This window comes from Sparus aurata, chromosome 13 (genome assembly GCF_900880675.1).
Source record: "Sparus aurata chromosome 13, fSpaAur1.1, whole genome shotgun sequence".
NCBI classification, from domain to species: Eukaryota; Metazoa; Chordata; class Actinopteri; order Spariformes; family Sparidae; genus Sparus; species Sparus aurata.
In genome coordinates, this window is record NC_044199.1 from 8807027 (window position 1) to 8823721 (window position 16695).

Consider the following 16695-nt stretch of genomic DNA (forward strand, 5'->3'; position numbering starts at 1 on the left):
AACAACCTTGCATTCTTCTCCACTTTGGCCTGTTCCTCCAACTGTCTTGCGCCTTCTTCCTTCTGCTCGGCTGCTCCTCCTTCCTGGTGTGCTGCTGCTGTCCTCTGCAGTTCCAGATGGCTCACTTGGTTCCACTGAAGCCTTACGCTGCCCCTGTCCCTCGCTCCCAGTCCCTCTGTGACCAGCCCACTAAGACCATGTCTGCCTTCCCCACCCAGGATCCCTCGCTTACCCCCACACCCCGTCCCATTCACTCTAGAGAGCTAGTTCGTCAAAACTCAGATCCTACTTCTGAAACCCCTGCCCCACAGGCACACCAAATCAGAGAGGATCGTGGCCCCTGGATACGCCTGCCAGATGTGGAACTCCCACCCAAGGTGAGATCTGATGACTGGTTTGGAATTGGCCGTAAGTGCATGTGTGTTTTAAACAGTTCTCCCATATCTTCACACAGATAGAAAGATAGCTAAACTACAGTAAGTAAACTGATATTGAGGTCTAATTTTATAGGTCTCATGTTCCAGTCATTTACAGGTTCCTACTTTTATTTTTGGTGTGTACTAGAAATGTTAAAAAAACAATGTAATATATTGTATAATACCACCTATTGCTGCAGCACCTCTATTCAGCCCCTGCTGAAAATCTCAGTTTTTTGTTTTTTTTTCTTTGAAGCAAAACACATGTTTCGTCACTCTGAGGTACTGTTTTTATAAAATACTGGCAAATGTAAGACTATGACATTGCTCTTTTAGATTCCTCAGAGGACAGCATCCATCGCTACAGCTCTCAACACCAACCTGTCCTCGGGCATAAGGCATCCAGTAAGAGCCAGGTATTAAAGAGAGAGCTGAATTATTTGATCAGATATTTCCTTAAATTAATGCCTCCTAAATGGCAGTAGATTTTAATGACAACCTGGGCTAATTCCTCAAATGTATCCTCATGGCAGCAATCCAGATCTCAGCCGCAATGATCGCTGGGAGAGAGGAGACAGTATGAGCATCATATCTAATCTGCCCCAGACTGGCTCTCTAGAGAGGCATCGCATCATCAGTGAGTCCCTGCTTCCTCAGTGCTATTTCTCTGCAGACTGCTGTCGCAGTAAGTCTGATTTCAGAATTATAACTACACTCTACAATATTGCTATTTGCAGGTTCCTCCAAAATGGATTCACCCATTCTTTCCCATGATAGCCGTCATAAGCCAGGGGAGTCTCGCACATCCTCACGCCCTGGGCGCCCTGCTGTAAGTGGTTCTCTGAAACAGACAGTATGTTGGCTTTGCTCAAGGGCTGCATGCAATACATAATATTGATCAGATTAAAGAAGTTGCACACTGAAAAGCACTAACTTACTGTACTCAAACCCACCTGTTACTAACTGAAGGTTTTCTCCTGACGTTACTTTTCCTTTATGTACTATATGTACTCCACACGTTCACTGTTTCCCTTCATGTTTCTACTCTTCTCAAATCCCTGTTTGTTGACTTTACCGCAAAAAAATGCAGAGTTACAAGAGAGCTATAGGGGAGGTCAGTATCAATGTGTCTTCCTCTTTGACTTCTGCATGACTTTCGACTGAACTGCATGCTCTACACTTTCCGTTTACATTTGTTGGGTTAATCATGCTTTGTCTTTAAATTAAATTCCGATCCTTCTGAATGCATTTACATTGGTTCTGTTACAATGTGGACATCCTACACCCAACACAGGCCTTTTAACGATGCCTCAAAATCATCCCAGAATATCATCAGGCAACAGGCTCTGAATTCTGACAGTATTCAGTCTCTGAGCCCATCCATCCTTCGCCTTCAGTTGTGTTTGGATTGTTTTAAAAATTAGTTTTTCATAAATGTTTTGGCTACTTTCTAAAGTTGATTAGATGGTGTTTACAACTTTTAGGGAATTCTTTCTTAAAGTAAATGGTGTGTTTGTGTGTAGGACCATGGCCTCTTTGCCAAAGAGCGTGCTGAGGAGCAGCCAAGGCCCCCAGTCAAGGCAAATGATTACTCCTCCTCCTCAGAGAGCAGTGAGAGCAGTGAGGAGAGCGAGAGTGGTGAGGGAGCAGAGGAGGAAGAAAGCCCCACAGATCGGTAACATCTACAAACACTAACAATTCAGGAAGAAAATATATATTTTTATATATGAACTCTTCTTTAAATTAAATATTCAATACTTCCCATGACACTTGAGGTCCTGCTGTATGTCATCCGTGATGTCTCTTCATCTTTTGATCTCAGTCACAGGGATGCAGACACTGACTCGGTCAACACCATGGTGGTTCATGAAGATGAAGGCGAAGGGGGAGAGGCAGAACAAGCTGGAGGCTATGGGGATCAGACCATGCTGGTGCAGAGGGTGAGTCATCTGTATACATAATGATGCTTAAAATGCATTGTGACTTGATGGGGAAATCAACGCAACACATGTAAGAGCAGAAAGTGACTAAGCACCAATTTTTGGTGCCAATTTTTATGCATGCTCGATGAATCAAGATGTCAATCGCACTGTCACTCCACTGAACGTCACAAAACAGATTCAACACTTTGCACCAATGTTCAATGTTTGTGTGAGAATTTAGCTGAAGCAACATTCACATGAAGATCTGAGTTTGGAATTTCCTCCCATTTTGGCTGTGTGGCTGAAAACAGGACTGGGCAAATCATAGGAACTCAGCCCAAGGTTGACCATGAGAAATTTTTGCAAGCTTGTCATACATAGTTGCACTGTAAATGTGTGTGAGTCAGTAATGCTGCAGCTGAATATTGTTTTTATTTTGTGAGCTGCCTGAAACCACCCTGTGATGGGCTGGCATAAATCTTTGATATTTCGGAGACACAGTAATATGATTCAGTGACAGACGGCAAGCATTTTGCAGGTGGCTCATGATTAGTTGAGTGTGGGAAGTGTCACCTTCACTGAAGTGCAATTGCAAGTGTGTGTGTTTGTGTGTGTACATTATGGAATATCAAAAAGATATGGAGTTATTAATTTATCTGCCATGATTATACAGTACATACAAAGAAGAGGAATTTTGATTACTTTCACACATACAGTAAATATGCCGTCTGTCTTTCAAGCAAGTCTTCAAACATGTCTCGATGACAGCACACACATTCAGGTGCATGACATTAGAACAGCGGCAGTCCTAAATTTATGTCATCCACTTAATAGGAAAATTAATATTATCTTCAGGGGGGCATGCGTAATGGCACTGTACAAATGAGATAAATGCCATTTACCACTTAGTAGTGTAGCAACAAAGATTATTTTCATAGTCGATTAATCTGCTGATTATTTTGTCATACAATCAGTTAGTTTTCTGGCTTACAGAATGTCAGAAAAAAATGTCAATCAGTGTTTCCCAAAGCCCAAGATGACTTCCTCAAAATGCCTTCCTTTGTCCACAACCCAAAAGCATTTAGTTGACTGTAACAGAGGATAAGCCTAGAATCAGATACATTATATTTTTTTTATTAAATAAATACTCAGAACAAATTATTTAATTATCAAAATAGTTGTTAATTAATTTACTAGTTGACAACTGATCAGCTTTATCTCTACCACTAAGTTAACCTGACGTGGTTTTAAGGGAGACAAATCGACAGGTATAAATTATCATTAGGAAATTCAGAATATCATATACTGTGGGCACATAAATCATTCCAACATTTTGCCTGTTCAGTTTTCGTTATATATGTGGCTGGGAAGTATCCACTGACATTAGTTTGTGCGCAGCAAGGGAAGTATACCAAGGACTGGTGCTTTTTGGTACCAGCTCCTAATTGGGTCAGTACCAGGGTACCGTTAAGATTCTGGACAAACGGTACTGTTATCTGTATTTTTTAAAAACTTTTTTTTGATGATTTTTTTAATCATTCTTTGACGTGGATGGTTTTTGAACTTCTACCCAACTGTAATGACTACAAACTTAACAACAAACTCTGTGACTTGACGTCACAGAAATGAAACCAGGTGCCGCTGCCAGGGTGCTGCAGTCTTTAGCTTCATACTAGGCGCGCACCCCAAGTGTTTGGTGATGTTGCTTACCCCAAATTTCCACTGGATACTGTCCGCTGCGTTATGGCTCCGATCCGGTTTTCGTCCGCTGTCCGGTAACCCCCACCGGTTGCATTTTGAGTCCACCAAGGCGCAGTACGGTAGACAGCTGGCGTCACGAGGCCAAAGAGTTTCCGCAGGAAGTGTTCCCGACCGAATGATTAGCAGAAGAGCTTGTGTTTGTCTCTTTTTAGAGATTTGTGTGCTGGTCTCAACACGGAGTGTTTTATTTTGAAAAGTAATCGGATATTATATTGTTATTTCATTGCTTGACTTCCTGCCTGCTCGGTGCTAAATTCAGCTGAACTGCTGCATCGTGCTCCTGCATCCGCCAGATATAAAAGTCCTGGTTATCTGTTCCGGAGTATTTGTAATTGCATAGCTTCTGTTCTGTTGAAGCTTTATTATTACCTTGTGGTGATAAAAAGAAGGTTGAATCTTTTAACATCTTGTTTTTTTACACAAAATTACATGTTGTAGTATCGATAAGAGTATCAATAAGTATTGGTGCCAATAAGGAGTATCGGTATCGGTATCGATAAAATCCTAACGATATACATACCTATGCGCAGCAAATGAAGCCTGGACAAGTCAAATACGTTTTGGGAGTCCTCAAGACAATGGTGACAGAAAGCGGAACCAAATTCTGCTGTGTGCAAATCAATAGTGAAGCATCAGTGACATTTGACACAAGTAGCTGGTTTCCCAGTGTTTAATGGAGGTACTGCTGTGGAGGAGGTTGGCAGTAAAACAGCAGATGCACTACATCTAGAATATTTTCACCCTTTTAACTTGCCGTCAGACAGCTCTCTGCGATGTGAAACTGAGCCCTTATATCGCTCTCTCCAAAACCACCAGCCCTTTTTTTTATAAATCCATTAATTTTACCTTGCATAACATGGGAGTTTTAGGTCTGCTGCTGCCTCAAATAGCTTGTTTGTGTAATAATGCGACTTTGGCAAAATTTGAACTAGCCCTTTAAAACATAAATTGAAATAATAATACAAACTAACTCATCAAAGCAGTGGTAGACCAGTAATTCCTGTCTTTTGCAAGGTAAAATGTCGAATGAGTCAAATGTGGCTTTGAGAGACAATAGATGGATACAACGCCTTCAGGTTCCCATCATAAAGGGCTGTCTGATGGCAAGGTAAAGTGGTGAATATATTCTAAATATAGCGTGCACTTAACCTGATATCCATGTGTTTCTTACGTGGGCCTTTTTTAAGGTGGCTAAAACAGATTTTGCTGCTGCCCCCATCGACAGCAGTACATAGCGGTGCTTCTATCTGCTTCTCCAAACTGCAGGCGTTCCGGTACACCGACTGTGGATACCCCATACAACCCTACTTCAAAACACCCAAACTATCCCTTTAACAACACAAACTTGACTTTTTAAAGCAAGTTTGCTCACAACTGTCACTTTACTTCTCGTGGTTACTGTGGCATTTTAACCAAAGAGGTCATACCCTGGTAATTAGTGCAGCAGATTGGCCTAGATCCAAGTACGTCATTGACGTTATGTAATACGTGTTTGTGTGTTTGTGTGTGTGTGTGTCTTTTACCTGAAAGACCCCAGAGAAGAGGAGCCATAATGGGTACACTAACTTGCCAGATGTGGTTCAGCCCTCCCACTCCCCCACTGATTCAGCCACTCACTCCTCCCCTGGGAAGGACTCTGTTTATGATGTGAGTTTTACTGATGCTAAGTATATCAGTCCTGAATTCCTAGTTTATTTTTATGTGTTCCCTATCTGCCATCTTTCCAGCCAAACAGTCCAGTAACAGCACACTATAACACCATAAGAAAAAACACAGATTTTAGAACTGCTAAATGCCACATAAGCAGATAAAATATCAGTATTTAACATATTTTCTGATAAACTAAAAACTCCATAGACATGATGTTGACTTAAACTACACTGTACAACTCATACACCCTCTCTGCTCCACCAGTATCAGTCCAGAGGTTTGGTTAAAGCATCTGGCAAGTCCTCCTTCACCACCTTTGTGGATCTGGGCATGTACCAGTCACCAGGAAGTACAGGGGATAACATGTCCATCACTGGTGAGTCAGAATCTTTTTCCAACTTGCAGCAGCGTCTGGAACATTCTTGAACATTTAACAAAGGGAACTACATCTAACTCCAAAAGTATTAAGAATCTTAAGCTTTGACATTATTCTTGTACAGTGAAAATACTTCATAAAAAATTGAATTCTACAGTTTTTTGCTCAAGAATAACAGAATATTTTCTCTTACACAACAACTTGAATTATATACAGTTCATGTGTTACACAAAAAAATAATGAATGAGAGATTTGTGTCTAGTTCCAGAACTTTTGCCATATGTTGCCGTGGTTGTGTTTTCCTTTGTCATCAATATAAGAACAGAGTCTGCATACCAGATAATGCTCCCACAAATATTTATCGCCTCCACTTGTGATGTTTTGGAATCTGAAGAAGAGCTTGAGCTCAAATCGTCACATGTGAATGTAATTAATATTCATGGGAGCATTATTTAGTGTGCACACTCTGTATTTATATTTTTTTCTTTTAGCTTCTGTTCAGCACAGAGTGTTTACATTTTTGGGTGTGTGTGCTTTGTGCTTTCATCAACTTTGTGCATTCCTTCCTACTCAAGAGATTTCTGTTGTTACCTCTCTATGTAGGCTCCAGGTTTGAACAGCTGAAGATGGAGGTGAGGAAAGGATCCATGGTGAATGTCAATCCCACCAACACACGCCCTCCCAATGACACACCTGAGATCCGCAAATACAAGAAGAGGTTCAACTCTGAGATCCTGTGTGCTGCACTCTGGGGTGAGAACAGATTCGATACTAGAGTGTAAATGCCAAAAATAAGAAACACCAAGCAAGATTAGATACCTAAAGCTAACTTATTACTCAAAATATGATTTATCTTTGGAGTTGCCATACTCTGATTTCTATGTACTCTTAGTTTTCAACCAGTCAGATTCCTGATTTTTTTTAACCTTTCTTGTCTCTGGTTCAACATCCTGACAAATGTCCACTCCAGCAGGCTTCTGGTTGCAAATATGACCAAAACTGAAAACCTGTCACATAGAAATTAAATTTGAGTCTTCTGCTGTTCCTTCAATTACATTAATAACTCTTCACGAGAGAACATAGTGTCTCTGCTTTGATTATTAAAGCTACTTTTGTCAAATCAATTGCTGCTCTTCAAGTCTTTTCTCACAAGGTGTCTTTGCATCATGAATGAGGGAAAAAGTTAAAGTTTTCATGTGCCAAACAGCATCTTTTAGTCAATGGATGACATCATAAGATTACAACATTACAGTTTTTTCTTATTTCTCCCCCAAAGAAAATGAAATGTCATGGCGTTAGAGTTCTGATGTGGAAATAATATTGGAAAATTAAAGCACGTATACTACATATATATGTAGCTGTGGCTCATTTAATTGTGTGTATGTGTGCCCCCAGGTGTGAACCTGTTGGTGGGCACAGAGAACGGTTTGAAGCTGCTGGACCGCAGTGGTCAGGGCAAGGTTTACCCCCTCATCAACTCTCGCAGGTTCCAACAGATGGACGTCCTAGAGGGTCTCAACCTGCTCATCACCATATCAGGTCATTACTGCTGCTCATTGCCAGTCTGCTCTCACTACTACAGTTGGTTAAAGCTGTCTCTGCTTTTGGCAAAAGTCTACTGTCTTTAATGGGATGCCAAACACTAGATGCCAAATTATGCTCATGCCTTTAGAGGGATTACTTTGCATCACAGGTTGACTTTGGACTTCAAAAACCTCTTTTTCAACAGGGTGTCAAGCCAATTGAGCTCTAAAAATGGGACAGAATATAAATTGCAATACACTGTATTACCACAGATGATATTGGATATTTTCTGAGGAAATCCTGCATATTATATATTTATTATGGTTAAACCTGCAAGGATGAACCATATAAATGACGTATTGATATGATACATTTAAATAATTATTGAACGGGGACCCTTTGTATTTGATCATTCACTGTGTCTATGAAGGCAAGAAAAACAAAGTGCGTGTCTACTACCTGGCCTGGCTGAGGAATAAGATCCTCCACAATGACCCCGAGGTGGAGAAGAAGCAAGGCTGGACCACTGTTGGGGAGATGGAGGGCTGTGTGCACTACAAAGTTGGTGAGTGACAGATGATGTCTGTTTATTGCCGCTGTCTATTCCATGACAGATCAACTCTCATAAATGCATCTGGCCCAGTGAATTATTGATTACAAGTATCTGATGTCAGATGGCCTTGTGGTTGTTCTGTCTAGTGAAATATGAGAGGATAAAGTTCCTGGTGATTGCTTTGAAGAATGCGGTGGAAGTGTATGCTTGGGCGCCTAAGCCTTATCACAAATTCATGGCCTTCAAGGTAAGTCTCCCCTTTCCCGCGAGCTGGATTACTTATGCAAGATCAGTCAACCAGTCAAGCATTCAAGTCGATTATCTTCTCACGCTCACTTTCGGCCCGCACCCCCCTCCCCTTCTTTAAAACCAGTCTTTTGCAGACCTGCCACACAGGCCTGTGCTTGTCGACCTGACAGTGGAGGAGGGTCAGAGGTTGAAGGTCATCTACGGCTCTTGTGCTGGCTTCCATGCCATCGACGTGGACTCTGGAAACAACTATGACATTTATATCCCCGTTCATGTAAGTTGTGCAGCTGTCAGATGGCAGTGTTTTGTGTGATGTGAAGCCTACGGGAGCTCATCCCTTCTGTTTTTGTATCAAACAGATCCAGAGCCATGTGACACCGCACGCAATTGTGTTCCTGCCCAGCTCAGATGGCATGGAGATGCTGCTATGCTACGAGGACGAGGGTGTCTATGTCAACACCTATGGACGTATCATCAAGGATGTGGTCCTGCAGTGGGGCGAGATGCCCACATCTGTTGGTGGGGGTCTAATCCAAAAACAGATAATAATTAGGGCTGTCAAAATGAACGCGTTAATAACATGTTAACGCAATATCCTCTTAACGTCGTTAATTTTTTTTAATGTGCGATTAACGCTCAGTATTAAAAAAAAAAGAAACGCGCATTGTTTGATTTACGGCCATCAATGGCACCTGTAGTCTTGATCCAGAGGGTGGCAGAAGAATAAGAAAGGGAATCAGAGGAAGAAGAAGCAGGGTTGGCATTAGGGAAAAACACGGTGGACTGAAAAGCGAAAGCGAAAGGAAATGGAGAAAGGACTTATGAACGGCAAATTTACTTTCAAAACACTGCCAGATGGTTCGGTCGATAGGACAAAAGTTATCTGCACGTACTGTCGACATGAAATGAATACCATTGAAGTATGTCGAGTCTCAAATATCATTTGCAAGCCAAACACACGGCAGATGCAGAGAGCCCACCGTCCACCCCCTCACCAAAAGCAGACATCACCATGTTTTGATCCCATTTAGGGTGAGGTTATATTTTTTGAGCCTTTTATTTTCCTGCATGATTTGAAGTGTTGAATAAACATTTTCATAAAGCAAGCATATTTGCCCTTTCTTATGTTGCTTAAAGTATTAAGAACATGAAAAAAATACATTAAGGTACATTTAGAACAGAAAAAAATGTGCCGAAAAGATTGCTATTAATTTGTGATTAATCGCAAGTTAACTATGGACAAAATGCGCTTAATCGCGATTAAAAAATGTTATCTTTTTGACAGCCCTAATAATAATACATAAAAGTGGATGTGTTATGTGTTGAAGCTGTCGGGATGCGCCAATTTATCAGCCGACATTGGTATAAGAAGTCATTTTCCTTTTTGGCTGCTAACAGCAAGAAAGTTTGACATTAATTGGTAGCAGTTGCCAATGTTTATCTGTCACATCGCATCAGTTTTGTGCTGGCAGATTGCTACTGGCTCATGACATCCCTGCCATCAGTTTCTAAGTCTACAGAAGTACTGAAATTGTTTTATCAATGTTTATATTAGGTTATTAGGTTATATAGGTCATTTCATAAGAGCAAATCTGTGTTATTTCAAATATGGTGTGTGGAGGCCTGAATGACTTTAAACAGATGGTTATTTTGTTATAATGAAAACATGTCTTTGTGTCACTGGCACAAATCGGGGAATAACTGAGATAAACAATGAAATCAACAACAGCAAAAAACATTGGTACCAGCATTGGCTAAAGGTCAAATTGTTTCATAAATCTGGGTACCGGCCCTGGATCGCACAGTCAATGCATCTCTGATAAACTGTAATCAGCATGCCTAATGCTAATATTAATAATACTATTTTGCCTTGCAGCTCATATCTGCTCAAATCAGATAATGGGATGGGGAGAAAAGGCCATTGAGATCCGTTCTGTGGAGACTGGTCACCTGGATGGTGTCTTCATGCACAAAAGAGCTCAGAGGCTGAAGTTCCTTTGTGAAAGAAATGACAAGGTAAGAGAGATGCAGGACAGTCAGGTCAGTCATAGCAGGTGGATTTAAAAATGTTACTGACACATATGTCCTTGGTGTCCGTGCTGTTCCTCAGGTGTTCTTTGCCTCAGTTCGGTCCGGAGGCAGCAGCCAGGTGTACTTCATGACCTTGAACAGAAACTGCATCATGAACTGGTGAAGGAACAGCTGCTCTGGTCAGTGTGTGGAACCCCGCACGGTTTGGATAACGAAGTGCATCCGAAATTCTCACAAAACGCATGCACACAAATGTGAACAGCTCTTATCTTTCTCCCCAGCTCCCCCCTTACTCACTCAAACACTCATAGACAAACACACACACATACGCAAACACAAACAATGTCTAAATCCATTCCAGCCTGCACTCCTTAAAGATACAGTTTCTACTGAGGCCCCGCTGATAACATTCTCCCCTGAATCATCATGAAAAATCACTGATGAGCTTCACATGTTAATACCATCTCTTAATTTGTACTGTAAATATCCTTGTCTTGATTTACTTTACTTGGTGGACATGTGTTCAGTTGTGACTATTTAGTTCCTAATTGTGAAGTTCGTTAAAAACATTCCGTGATGGTTCTACAGTAGGTTTTGAAGAAGGCATTATTTACCAATACTGTATGTTGAAATGAAGCTGTAAATAGGTAGCACCTTACACTTAGATCTGAATCATTTCCAGGCCTCTTATATAGCCTCCATTCAGTGTGCTGCCACCTGACACGTGGACTTCAAATAAGGAAATGCTGGAATGTCCATCGGCAGTGGCTTGTAGACCCCCTTATTGTTTTGTTTCAGTGGAGGCTTAAAGGAAGGATTTAGTGCAGAAAAACATTACAAAGGGATGCTGAAGTCAGGACAAAGTAGCTTGTTTAAATATTTTTAGTTATCTAGACAGTAACCTGAAGTCCTGCTTTTTGCTAACTTTTCCTGACATGAATGGCAAATGATGTTGCAACTCTTAATCACAGCAAGTGAATGCTTCAAAATAAAAATTTGAAAATGAATAAATAATGAAAAAAACAAAAACAATCAGACGTCACATACATTTGCAGTACGCATAATCAGTACTGTGAAATCTTCTGCTTTGCCTTTTTTTCTATGGTTCAAGTGAAAACCATCAGGCTTGTATCTAAACTTTGTTTTCATAGATTTACAGAATACAAAAATTTGTTATTTATATGTAGTGATTCTGTATTGGTATTAGCCTACTGCTATCCTTAATTTTACTGTAATTATATTGCTATTATATTGCAATATACGCTATTCTTGTGGAGTCTTTGTTTGAAGAGGGGAGTTCATGTTTTCGGCTGTTAGTGATGATGTATGGGGACGTAAGGAAAACATGAAAGTAGGGTGTCTCTGAGATTATAGTGATTAAGGGGGATCACCTTCAGGGGGCCTTTCACCCTCTTACCACAGTGATCTACTCTACTGTATTATATTTCAGTTCTTAGACTATTTCACTGGTGTGGATATTTCTGTGAGACGTGTTTGTCCAGGGGATTACAGTAGAACAGCTCTTAGTGTGGAACAGTTCATATTGGTCTCGGGCCAGTGGAAAGATTTTAATGTACAGTCAGTACGGTGACTCTGCAATACCACAGAGGGCTCCATCTCATCAGGCACTTTGGAGAACATGGCTGGAAACATGAGACTTAATATATTTTGTATCTATACATTCTGCCAAAGTTCACAGCATTAATCTGCAGCGGGGAGTATTAGTGTAAGCCAAAGGGGACAGTAGAGATTTGAGAACTCTTCCTACAGATCGCCAACCAATGATCCTTTCAATGTATACATCCAAAATTCAGCTGACTGCTTTTTTTTTTTTATAGCTTCTTTGGATTTCCTATAGATTACTTGTTCTGAGTTGTTTGAGTAGTTTGTGGGTTTCACCCCCCTTTTTAGGGGAATTCTGCTGTGTCCTCATACACTAGGCAGTACGGTACAAGTATAAGGCAGCGTTATCAGGAAGGAGCTTCTGTCAGCAGTGGATAGGTCAACACATGATTCACTCCACTACAACAACATGCTGCCACAGCACTTTTATATGAACAGTCAGGATGGTTTTTCTTCACTCATATCAGTGTGAAGTTAGTTCATCTGCTTATAAATAAATGCTGACATGTTGATGTTGAGAGAATGCCTGAGTGGTATTCCAGTTAAACTGCGAGTATGACAAGCTTTTGTATTTTTGAAAGGAATCTTGGTTGGTGATCAGTGGTGAAGTCTCCTGAAAGACGCTTTTTGAGCTAAGGAGGTATATTTTATATAGTTCAAAGGAAAGCTATTAAGAGTGCCGTATATATAGTCAGAGCAGAGAGCAATTAATCAAAGATGATATAAAGAGATGGCTAATTTTATGGTGAGATTATAAAAAAAAAACGTAGATGGGCATGGAGAGCACTTTCACGTCAGTAAACATACATTTACAGATAGATCTCGAGCAGATCCTTTTGGTGTGCATGTAAGCCATTGAAATAGAGTATATAGTACTGTATCAAAGTTGTTTCTCCCCTTTAGCGAATGTGTTTTTATGCTTAGATATCTGTTATGTGCCATGACGTCACAGTTACAATCCACCGGGAGCTCTGGCACTCATGCTTTTTATGCTCAAATCATCATTTTTTATCAATCTGCCATGTTTACAGTTTAAGCAGTGCCTTGGAGTTGGAAAGGCGAAAGTTTTGAGGATGGGTTATTAGCCCCCCCCCCCCCACACTCACACTCACACACACACACACACACACACACACACACATGTACACACATACACATACGTATACAAACACACACACACACACACGTCTCTTACTTGAAATCTCACATAGAAGAGGCATGAACCATATTTTGCTCCCTCATTCTGATCATGTGATTTATGTCCTGTGCCAGTTAAGTGCACTTAAGTCAAATCCAGAATATCCCTGTTGTTGGACTTGAAATGCTTTTTTGGCACCACATAAATAACCACAAATGATCAACGGACGATAATCTCATTTAGAAAGTTGCAATAACAAAGAAGTTAATATGCATCCGACTAATCCAGAGTGATATGTAAAAGGATCTACTGACAGTGGGAGCCAGCATAGAGAAAAGCCATACATATAAAACGTGTTTGTAGAGAAAACTTAGTACAGATCAAATCTTGTGTGTGACGTCTGCTCAGAAAAATGTAGGTTCTTGCAGCAAAGATGAGGTAAGCGCTTCTTCTTAAACGATGTTGATTGTGTGATCTTAGTAGTGAGGAAATTAGCTTGACATATTCTGAGAAGCCTATTTTATAAAATATGTAAATTAGTCTATATTGAGAAATAAAAAGTGAATGTACATCTATAAGACAGATTTGTATTTATATAAAAATGTGTACCGCTCTATTAATCAAAGCACAATGTATTTCATGGCAGAGAGATCAGAGTAATAAGTGAGCGTAACAGAGGTGGAGTTTCTTTTTCCTCATTCACGCGGTATGTAATCAGTCCAAGTCGTAGGTTGTGGTGAATCGAGTCGTCCGCTGAGACAGCTGCCTGTATGTGGACGGTGCAAACATTACTGCAACATTACAGTAAAGTAGACCAGACTGTCCTCTCGTAAGAAGAGTCGACTGCGGCTGTGATTCAGACACACGTGGTGACTCACAGTTTGGTGTTTGATCTCGCCTCGGGTGTAAATTGCCTGTGTGGGGTTTGACAGGCTGCTAATATGCTCAGGTGATGCAGTGGTGATGTGAGGTCATTGGCTCTTGGCTTTTTGGTATCAAAAATAGAGCCCGACCGATGTATCAGTTGGTCGATATTATGGGCCAATATTGGTCTGACTCAGATATATCAGTGTCGGCCTAGGTGTTGTGCGATTTGCGCTGATAGGAAAACTTTACTTTTTTAATTATAAAGCTGAAAAAGACGCCTGGGGCAATTTATAACCATAAACTACCAAGAAAAGTTAATTATCTCAGTGTATTGATAAAGTTACTCGTTTAATAACCACATTTTAAGGGATAATTGTGCGTATCAGCTCATATATTGATATCAGAACATTTTACTCCTTAGTGTCGGTAGTAACGTCGGCCTCCAGACATCAAGTCTGCGTCGGGCTCTAATCAAAGACGACATTGTTAAAGTGAAAAGTGCATTGATCGATTAGTGATAATTCCAGAATATGAAGACATTTAGTCAGCTATCATTTCTTTAGAAGTTTAAGTTTGATGCACTTTTGTCACCAGGTATAAAAGTCTGTTAAGGGGAACTCCACCGATTTAGAACTGTTCTTGTACAACATGGTCGGATTCTCGAGTAGTTTGAAAGCAAAAACTGGCGCCTACATTACCCACAATGCAACTTGACTTCTGACTTCAGAGGTTTGGCTGTGTTTTGTGCGTAGCAGCTGTTGTAGCCCCAGTCTTCTAACAGATGAGAAACGACCAGTGGTCTTATAGAGTCAACACCTCCAGATGTTTTTTCCAAACTTGTAGCCATCAGCTCCTAACGACACTGCCTTAAGTGACATCACATGAGGCAGACATCCAGCAGCTCTGTCTGGAGCCACAAAAGACTTCATGTACAGTAGTACTTCCTGAAAACAGACTTTTGATGTGTAAAGATCAGTGGAGTTCTCCTTTAACACACATATTTGCATAATAAGTTTCATAATACCAAATTTACTTGGAATACTTAAATGTATTTCTACCTCAGCTGTACTGCTCAGGCTCAGTGCGGCACATCAGACTACTACATTTGCAGTTAAAGAAGATAAGATGTCTGAAATACACAGGCGATATTCAAATGTTCATTAAAAACAATGATATAATAAATAGCAGGACATCGGAATTATTTAATCGTCGTTATTGGCTTGATTGGATTTGTGTAAACAGTTGAGTGGCATTGAAAGCAGATCATTTGATTTAGTTAAAACAGTTTATTTTAAAGAATACACTCATTTTACTAATCTAATAAAAATGTATCTCAAAGCCTTGTGATAAGTCCTCTGCCTCTGGTGTCTGGATGAGGTCAACATCGGTCACTCCCAAATATTAAGCTTGTTGTCAAATGTTATGCGGCAGAAACTCCGATAATGGGGTCTTTGTATCACAGTAGAGCAGTTATGGGTGGTTATTTCTCTAAAAGCACCTTAAGGTGTAAAAGTGCTATTTAATTTTTTTCTGCCAAGAGCCATTAAAAGACCTGAACCTCACAACTCATGAGGGAAACTTTGTGTCATGAACACATTCGATAGCTGAATTTATGTAACTCGAGTAACACAAAGTTTATCAGACAAGAGGAGGCACCACTGAGTCGCAGGTGGATCGCTGAAGGTGTAGTGCATCGCCCTGAGAGACAGCTGTCTTGTAACACGATGACGTGTAGTTTTTTTTTAGAAGCAATACAAGCATTTGAACAAATCTTCTCAGCGAGACTTGCATGAGGCGATTCTTCAGTGGCCTTTGGCAGACTGAATGTCGGCAGGTTTTCGTGTCGCTCGCTACAGAAATTGTTCTGTACTTCTTCGACTTGTAATCGCAAGAAAGAATGGCGTCTCTCTGTCGGTTTAACGCGATCACCTGTGGGGATGCTTCTTCTTGTTTGGCTGTAGTGAAATCCCGGAATCTGCCTTTCTGAGCTATCGATACACAGATAATAGATATTCTGACAGGCACTCCTCTCTCATAGCTTGCATTTCTAATCACTGACGTATGAATGGATTAGCAGCTGTAGCTGGGAGTGAGGCAGATCAAACTTGGGGAGCTCTAAAGCGACGGAATCTTTGGAAAGGACTACAATATCTATTATTCTTTTTTCAATAACTTTTTTTTTGTTTGTTTTTTTTAAGACGGTGAACATCTTTTGCAATGTTTTAGTGTGTGTGCGCGCGTCTGTGTTACTTGTGAGAGATTAACTCCAGATTGTATTTCATAGACTGATAAACTTTAAACTTTCAAAAGATTGTGTTGGATGAATTCATGTCTTAATACAGAATTGTTTGAAAAATAAAATACGTTGATCTCAGTCTTGTCTGTTTCATTTCTTTGTATTCTAAATGACGTTTCTTGAACATGTTGTTACTGGGGGGGTCTGAGTTCGACACTCCAAAATCATTGTCCCCATACTTTTTAAAGGGCATGCATGAAACCCCCAGGTTCTCCTTCTGATCAGATCTATGCTCAGGATGAAGGTGGGCCGAGCTGCTGGGATTAAGTTTGGTCACTGGACTCCGATG

At 40.5% G+C, this 16695-nt stretch overlaps 1 protein-coding gene across 5 annotated transcripts in view; it reads left to right on the forward strand.

Moving 5' to 3' along the window:
- The window catches only part of mink1 (misshapen-like kinase 1), a 36254-nt gene extending 19770 nt beyond the window's left edge, over positions 1-16484 (forward strand). Inside the window, exons 16-32 of one of the 5 annotated variants that reach the window (XM_030437105.1) lie at positions 111-377; positions 753-832; positions 950-1053; positions 1154-1245; positions 1507-1530; positions 1940-2091; positions 2239-2356; positions 5630-5746; positions 6014-6125; positions 6729-6878; positions 7521-7664; positions 8080-8214; positions 8349-8449; positions 8576-8725; positions 8811-8970; positions 10328-10467; positions 10562-16484. In XM_030437105.1, the coding sequence (XP_030292965.1) occupies positions 111-377; positions 753-832; positions 950-1053; positions 1154-1245; positions 1507-1530; positions 1940-2091; positions 2239-2356; positions 5630-5746; positions 6014-6125; positions 6729-6878; positions 7521-7664; positions 8080-8214; positions 8349-8449; positions 8576-8725; positions 8811-8970; positions 10328-10467; positions 10562-10645 (2130 nt within the window). In that variant the 3' untranslated portion in view covers positions 10646-16484. The remainder of the gene's footprint in view (positions 1-110; positions 378-752; positions 833-949; positions 1054-1153; positions 1246-1506; positions 1531-1939; positions 2092-2238; positions 2357-5629; positions 5747-6013; positions 6126-6728; positions 6879-7520; positions 7665-8079; positions 8215-8348; positions 8450-8575; positions 8726-8810; positions 8971-10327; positions 10468-10561) is intronic. The other 4 variants (XM_030437108.1, XM_030437107.1, XM_030437106.1 and 1 more) reach the window with 4 other exon arrangements.
- The last annotated feature ends 211 nt before the right edge of the window (positions 16485-16695 follow it).